This window comes from Porites lutea, chromosome 3 (assembly GCF_958299795.1).
Source record: "Porites lutea chromosome 3, jaPorLute2.1, whole genome shotgun sequence".
Lineage (NCBI taxonomy): Eukaryota > Metazoa > Cnidaria > Anthozoa > Scleractinia > Poritidae > Porites > Porites lutea.
In genome coordinates, this window is record NC_133203.1 from 37,803,206 (window position 1) to 37,811,141 (window position 7,936).

Consider the following 7,936-nt stretch of genomic DNA (forward strand, 5'->3'; position numbering starts at 1 on the left):
AATCTCAGTGATGTAACCCGCTTGAAGTAGGCGGGATTTCTCTCGCGCGACTGCTTCTTCATGGTGTCATTTGACGCCGGCGCCAAAAAGCACTCCCGTACTGATTCCGTACTCTTACCCCGCCGCCAGCCATGCATGCCAGGCTAGGTATGTTTTTGGCAATCAAATCAACTTCAAGGCTAATCTTGATGATACTTGGTGTAATCCCTAGATCCTGGCTTACTTAGTTTTTTGCTCAACTTTTCCTGATCGAATAAAGTTCATCTTCCGGCCGTCTCACATTGCGATTAGAGCGACTCGCTTGCACTTTCGTTCGAATTCACGAGCAGCCGTTGAAAGAAAACGCGATCGCTAGAAAAAATACAAACAAAATGTACAGATTTATAGAAAGTTTTGTTATATTCTCATCTTGATCATTCATGCGATAAATAGAGTGTATACTGTAAATATAACGCTGACTGAACGGCGCTGTACGGTTCGTCCCCGGGGGTTCGTCATGGCCACGATGAATGTAACTTCAATACTTTGAAAATGTTGAATATATTAGATCTGGGAAAACTTATAACATGTAAAAGAAAAAAAAATGAACGATCGTTAGAATATAGTTAGCGCTTAACGCTGAGCTCCCGAACAAAAGGGTCGGATACTCAACCTTGAAAGGATTATGTAATAACCGGAATATGTAGTGAGTTTGACGCCTGACGCTAGCCTCCCCCGCAGATTAGATTTCGCGCGCGCCAAATTAAGTCACACATGAATACACAGATATACGTTTCTTGAGGTGGATTGTTAAAATCACTGGCAGATGTGCCAGAACAATGTAAAAACATTTTATAACGTGACAAGCGGTTTTTTGAAACATCGTTGACCGCGTGATAATAAAAGCCCTATCAGTTTTTATTGCATTCCATGAAAATCTTCACTACACGGAAAGCGTTCCTTAGCTCACGTGCACGCTACAAAACTTGTCCTCTGATCTAAGGCAAACGTAATACTCTCTTAACCGAGTTAACATTCAAAACAGAATTTTTTTAAACGAAATCAGGCCTGGAATCAGGCCACCATTTGAATCTCGTGCCGCCATGGAAGGGAGCGGACTTGCCATTTCTCGTCAACTCGATCAGCGTGATTTAGAACGAGCAAGTCTTCACAAATACAAAAGCGGGAGATAAGGCGCTAAAAATGGCGAATAGTACAAATTCTCCGAATAAAATTTCTCAATTTCGGCCACATAGAAAGTAAAACTCTTTGTTCCCTCTCGAAATGGTTGGGGTACACGTGTCGGCGAAAACTACTTCCGCTCGCACACATCCGAACAAAGTTCGCCATTCACATATCACGTGTAAGCGCCCTCGCATGATACGTTCAACCAATTAAAGAGCACCTGAGATGAGCTCATTTACATACTACCAAACGATTGGTGCATATTTACTTCCGCTCACCGGTAGATACAAAAAGCGCTGCGACTTAGAATTTCGACATTCGCATCATGGCGGACCTTCTGAGTAGTCCTTCCAAACTGGTTGAAGTTGAGATGAAACCTTGTGGCGAGGCCAACGTGCCGGTAGGTTTCATATTTCATTGACGAGTACATGGGTTGATCGAATAGTTTTGTTTCGCGCAGGAAAAATTTATTTTCTATTCGCCCTTTTCTCTTAAAGAATGAGGAGAAAACGTTTTTGGCGGTTGATGTGAACGCGGGAACCAAGGTTCTTACACACGAGGACAATCAGGACGGGGAAAGCGACGAATTTGATCCTTGGGCTTTGCCAGAACTTAAGGACCTTGGGCCAAAGTGGTCTGGTAAGTTGTCTGTCTACTTCTCTACTTTTTCCGCACAGCGCGGTCGATTTTTGTCAATTTTTATTTGGTTTGATGGTTTTCCCGCTACTTCTTATAACGGTCACGTTTTGCGCGCCAACAGAACTCGACTGTAAAGGGAAGTTTCTACGCGTCGCTTTGGCGTTCACGAAGATTGTCCTACTCCTTGGTCTTCTGTACTTTTTCATCTGTTCGTTGGATTTCCTGAGCAGTGCCTTTCGCCTGTTGGGAGGAAAAGCCGCTGGCGAGGCCTTCGCCTCGAATAAAATCCTCAGCAACCCCGTGGCTGGCCTTATGATTGGCATCCTGGCAACTGTCCTTGTTCAAAGCTCGTCCACTACAACTTCCATCGTGGTCGCAATGGTGGCTGCTGACAGTAAGTTTTATTTTGCTTTTCTTTTAAGGAATTTTTCTAAATTCTCGCTGGGTAAATGAAGGTCTGTTTTTTTACGCCTAATTTGTTACAATAATGTTAAAAGCGACCTCCTTATCTAAAGGTCACAAATTATGTCCGATCGACGGCGTGACCTTTCGTTGTCCAGATATTTTCGACGTGGGTTAAATATGGTCCAAACTGTCTTATCGGGAAAATCAATTACTGTAGTAAAATTATAGTGTTACGGATCGCATCTCTTTTCTAAGTCACATGTACATTTGCGTAAATATTATGGAATTAGACATGCAACACGCAGCTGGGATTACTCTCAACAAGTGGGGGTAACACCTACGTAAGCACGTAATTTTTGTTCGAAACATGCCATCACGTAAAATGAATTACTCTTAACAAACGAGTGGCGATCGGTTAACGTAAACACGAATGTTTTTGCAAAAGGTGCTAGCGTGCAACATAAGAAAATCAAATCACTTCCACTGTTGGACCTGGTAAAGGCTAGATTATTTGTCATCCAGTCTATACAATCTGTGGACCAAATTCCAAAAGTGTTACCATTTGAATGACACTGCCTTGGCAAAACTTTTGCATAATATTATTTTCTCTCAGGATTTTGCAAAACCTCATCCTGGAAAATGCCGCTCTTAACAAAGATAGCATTACAACAGGAATATTAGTTCATCCTACTGATACCTTTGTGAATTCAAGCTTTAAACTGTACATGTATAACTGTTTTCCTACCACAGTTTTGGATAGTAATCAGTGTTTATGTTGTATTTCCTAGGAGTTTGATTGAGCAGGGTAAAAATCAGTTAATCAATTTATAATGACAGATAAATTTAGGCTGAAAATTTAGAAACATTTGATTTTGAAAGAAATAAAAAAGTGTGTATCACAGGATTCTCATTGAGAATTCTAGTAGCAGGAGAAAGGTGTCACGTTATAGGAAAATATTTTGAAAGAGGCTCCTCATGTGAATAATAAATAGTCCCAGGCAACCGAACCTTAGCTGGAGAATTTTTCATTGTAAATGGGGTATTCTCTAGTCTCTCATGCCTAATGAAGATCCTGGTATCAGCTTTGCTTGTCTTTGTGATTTGGGAGAGAGTTCCACGGCATAGAGGAGGAGACAACTGAAAGGGCTTGTCTTATCATAATAAACCATTTATTGAGAACTTGCACGTAAATCAGTGGAAAGTTTTTTCTTTTGTGATAGCTTAACAGAATCTTTTGGGGGATTAAATATTTTATCAAACTACTATCCTAGCTCCTTGGCTTCAATTTCATGACAAATTCTTACATTTTAAACATTAACTGACTCACTTAACCTGTCTGACGAGAAGATGAACTGGTCTTGTTCAAAGGCAAAACTTGTAGTAAAATTGGTTCTCAATATGTGAATTGTAGAAAATATAAGTGTCTAACAGGAACTCAATTGTTTTCAGTTCTGGCTGTTAAACCTGCTATTCCAATTGTGATGGGCGCCAATATTGGGACATCAGTCACCAACACCATTGTCTCCTTAGCTCAAGCTGCCGAGCGAAATGAATTCCGTCGTGCTTTTGCTGGAGCCGTTGTACACGATATATTCAACTGGTTGTCAGTCATTGTGTTCTTGCCAATGGAGGTCATTACTGGCTACCTGCGTCGATTGACAGGAGAGATTATTGGAGTTCTTGATTTGAAACAGGCTAAAGGAACCAACAAAAAGCTGCTCAAGACTGTCACACAGCCATTCACCAAGATGATCATCCAGTTAGACAAGAACATTATAAAGAAGATTGCCCTTGGGGACAAATCGGCTGATTCAAAGTCCTTGATCAAAAATTGCGAACCTAAAGTAACTACTGAAGAAGTTAATAAGACTTTCAGTAACTCAACTTATTTCACTTATGTGCTGGTAAATGAGACAAAAGAAACACCAGCCAAGTGCAAGTTCCTTTTTGCCGGCACAACATTGAGTGACACAGAAGTGGGGATCATAATCCTGGTTGTATCCATCATCCTTCTCTGCATCTGCCTTGTGTCAATCGTCAAAATCCTTCATTCCATGCTCCGTGGTCAGATGGCCAAGATCATCAAGAAGACCGTCAATGCAGACTTCCCAGGACCATTCAAGCATCTCACTGGTTACTTGGCCATCTTGGTTGGTGCTGGTTTAACTATGTTGGTGCAGTCTAGTTCCATCTTCACCTCTGCCCTCACACCCCTTATCGGAGTTGGAGTGGTGACTATCGAACGTGCATTTCCACTTACCTTGGGTGCTAATATTGGAACAACTGCAACTGGTATTTTAGCAGCCCTGGCTAGTGACTCAAACTTGGACAAAGCTCTCCAGATTGCCTTTTGTCATCTCTTCTTCAACATCTCTGGTATCATGTTGTGGTATCCAATCCCTTACCTGCGCAAAGTCCCTATCAATGTTGCAAAGACCCTAGGCAACAAAACTGCTGACTACCGCTGGTTTGCCATAGCGTACTTGGTGTTTGGTTTCTTCCTCCTTCCAGCAGCTGTCTTTGGCTTGTCGCTGGCTGGTTGGCAAATCCTCCTTGGTGTTGCGATTCCATTTGTTTTGCTCTTCTTGTTTGTTCTTGTTGTCAACATCCTTCAGAGGAAAGCTCCAGAAAGATTACCTGAGGTCCTCCATGACTGGGAATGGCTACCAAAATGGACTCGTTCGTTGGAGCCACATGATCGTGTTTTCTCCAAAATGAATGAGTTGAGAAAACTCTGTGGCTCCGATAGAAACCGAAGGGGCCCAGAGTCCCGTGTTTAGTTAGCACTTGGTTTGTTGTAGTAAACTATGGGGTTACCAGGAACTCCATCACTAGTTTTACAACACAAAGGGCTGGTTATTTAAACAGGTTTAAACCTATAGTAAGAAGGCTGTGTTTTAGCCAGTTACATTGTGGTTATCTGGAATACTAAAACTTGATGTAGCATATAGCAGAGAGAAGAGAAAAATAAAGAAAAATAAAGAAGAATGAAAGAAACAAAAAGAAAAAAACAAAAACAAAATAGATAAAAAGGATATCTATATAAACATATCTGGAGATGAAGAGGTCCATGTTAGACTTTGTATAAATAACTGGCCCATAGTGTTATTCAACTTATTCAGCTAGTGTCAGTAAGTGCTTGAAGCCATTTCTAACTCTCGTCTGTTTTCTCCTTTCAGTTCATGAGTAACTTAATTTAACATTGTTTCATAGTCATTTTAATATTATTTATTGATTTTTATTTCTATAATCTTCACCTCATTTTCAGAAGACGGCAGCAGTAACAATAAAGTAATGCAATCAAATCTCTTGGCTGTGTGTAGTACCTGAAAGTGGACATCAACTTTTTAAAGTTTAAGTGATAAGTGTATACTGCTTGAAAATGAGGTGTAGATGCATGTTATGCTTTGTTATGAATGCTGTGTTCATTTTGTATAATAAAGTTTGTATTGACGTGCTTATTGAGGTAAGTCCGATATTGGTAATATCGTTAAAAGTTGCATTGTATTAATGCTAATTTTGAAAATAAACAATTAAAATGGGTTAAGTTATGTTGAGTCTGAAGCTTTTTTGCTAAAAATTCTGTGCCCTATATCGGAATACATCATGCTTTATAACCCTTTTGACTACCATGCTACCCTCAAATTTCCCAAGGCCCCTAAATTGTAAAAAACTTAACTTTTAAACATTGAATGGGAGTCGGAGTTTTTTTATGTTGGGGGGTTTTGTTATTTATGTGTGTGTTTAGGCTAAGGGAGCACAAACCTGTTTTGAGGGAGTTTTTCCCCAAATTGTTGTATTTGAGGGGTGGAGGGTCTGCCCGAAATGTAACTGAAGAGAAGTTGCTAAAACTGTGGTATTTATACCTCTGGGCTGGGTTGTTCAAAGCAGGGTTAAGTTAACCTAGGGTTAGTGTGGAGTTGGATTTCAGAGATTAAAGCTTGAGAATCTAATCAGTTTTATTCTTTTTGCTCGAAAAAGAACAGAAAAAATTATTTGGGAAATGCTTTTAAAAAAGAACAAAAGAAAAAGAAACCCGGGTTAAAATTTAACCCTGGGTTGGCGCTAATCTGCCTTCGAACAACAGGGCCCTGGTCATTTTCTTGAGAATCTTAACCTTTCCCCTTACGACACCCGCCTTATCTCAACAAAACAATTGGGAAGAACGATTTATATGAGGATGTTTCTATTGTTTATTGATCTGATGTCTATTTCTTTCATTCATTTCCAGGTGCGTCGTCTTAATGGATAGTAAACTGATTGAAAAAAATAGTTAAATTTGGTTTATTGCTATACAGCAAGTCGAACGTTTTGCTGCCTTAATAGACATGAGGCATTCGCGTAAGACTATACGGAAATCGTATTTCTGAAAATTGAATATTCTCAATGAATAAACTTTTTCCTCATGAAATAATTCCACATCCGTCTCTAAGGTAGGATGAATTTGCTTTCATTTGTTGGACTTAAAGTCGTTTTTCTAGTCAATAAAAGTATTGAACTGAATTTGCGTGATTCACGATGATTATTATTTTTTTTAAGACCATATCAAAACGCTGAATTGGAGTGAATCTGCGGTGTTGCAAATTTACTTCAGTATTCACAGCTAGGACGTGCTATTAAACGAAGCTGAGAAAATAGTGTTAATGCGATTCGTTTTGCTTCCTTTTGACGATTTTTTCTCTTGCGAGATTTTAAAGCCTTGTCATCGAAATGGTGCTAACATTTGCTTGTTGGGTTAAGTTAAGGGGTGGGTTTGCTTGGCCCTTACATGCCAGTCGAGCGTAGAAGACAACTTGGAAAGATGTGTAGACTCTGGGATCTTGGAGGAAGTTAATGATCACTGCGACTTTTTTTTGGCTCTTCTGTTTTACCGGTACCCACTCAAGGTGTCGAGTCGGGGTTCAGGGTGTGCTCTACCACTAGAGAGTATATTCTCTGTCTAAAGGGTGCTTGTACCATAAATTAGCCGGCAAATTCTGGGTTGTAAATTTGATCTAAACCGTGTTTTCAATCGCAGAAGAGAGAGAAAATCCACTATCGGAAAGTGTTTGAAAGTGAATCGGCCGTGAAGTTGATTATGTTGGCACCATTCGTTGTAGTGAACAAGGCTTTAAGCGGGGCATAAGCGGTCTTTACCCTACCCTCTGTAAGTAAGACCGTTGGTAGCCCCTTCCCCACTACACAGTTATCGTTATCTCCCACCAATTAACAAGTCATCTGATCAGTACGCAGTGTAGTCTGTAGGTTGCGTGTCCAATCCATTTTTACACAATTCAGCGTTTTGATTTGCAAGCAGTAATCTGCTTGTTTATTCTTCAAGGCTGTCTCTTTGAATTTGTTCGCAGGACTTCAAATCGTACAAAGAAAGTAAGGTGTCGTCGTCATTAAAAATGGGGCTGCTAGGTATTTTCTTCAACTACTGTAGAAAGACTAATAAAAAATTGTGCATTTACTGTATCTCGACAGTCCCCAGTATTGCGCATAAACGTGCACTGACTTCCTGTGACCAAAAGGATTGAAGTTAAGATCCTATCCTACATACCATAAACAGAAAGAAAGAGAGAGAAGAATCTAAACTTTTGAACGAAGTGGCTCTTGAAATTTCAGTCTGGCCTGTGAAGCCATTCTCTATTTTCCAATTGCCCATAATACACTCTGTTTGCCCCCCAAATTCTGCATAAACCATTGTTTTTAAATGCTCCTGGGAGTTTTGCATTTTCCCAAGAGC

General features: G+C 40.1%; 1 protein-coding gene across 1 annotated transcript; it reads left to right on the plus strand.

The window, feature by feature from the left end:
• Window positions 1-1,453: 1,453 nt before the first annotated feature.
• Window positions 1,454-5,759, plus strand: LOC140931074 (sodium-dependent phosphate transport protein 2B-like). The gene is made up of 4 exons (XM_073380815.1): window positions 1,454-1,564; window positions 1,662-1,803; window positions 1,925-2,197; window positions 3,658-5,759. Exons 1-4 carry the CDS (start codon window positions 1,490-1,492, stop codon window positions 4,986-4,988), a joined length of 1,821 nt encoding a protein of 606 aa, XP_073236916.1. The 5' UTR covers window positions 1,454-1,489; the 3' UTR covers window positions 4,989-5,759.
• Window positions 5,760-7,936: the final 2,177 nt, after the last annotated feature.

What these genes read in the sequence shown, in the direction of transcription:
- LOC140931074 (XM_073380815.1), top strand. Translation starts at nt 1,490, where the DNA reads ATGGCGGACCTTCTGAGTAGTCCTTCCAAACTGGTTGAAGTTGAGATG. An exon ending in CCTTGGGCCAAAGTGGTCTG is followed by an intron (nt 1,804 to 1,924) that starts GTAAGTTGTCTG and finishes GCGCGCCAACAG; the next exon opens with AACTCGACTGTAAAGGGAAG. An exon ending in CGCAATGGTGGCTGCTGACA is followed by an intron (nt 2,198 to 3,657) that starts GTAAGTTTTATT and finishes AATTGTTTTCAG; the next exon opens with TTCTGGCTGTTAAACCTGCT.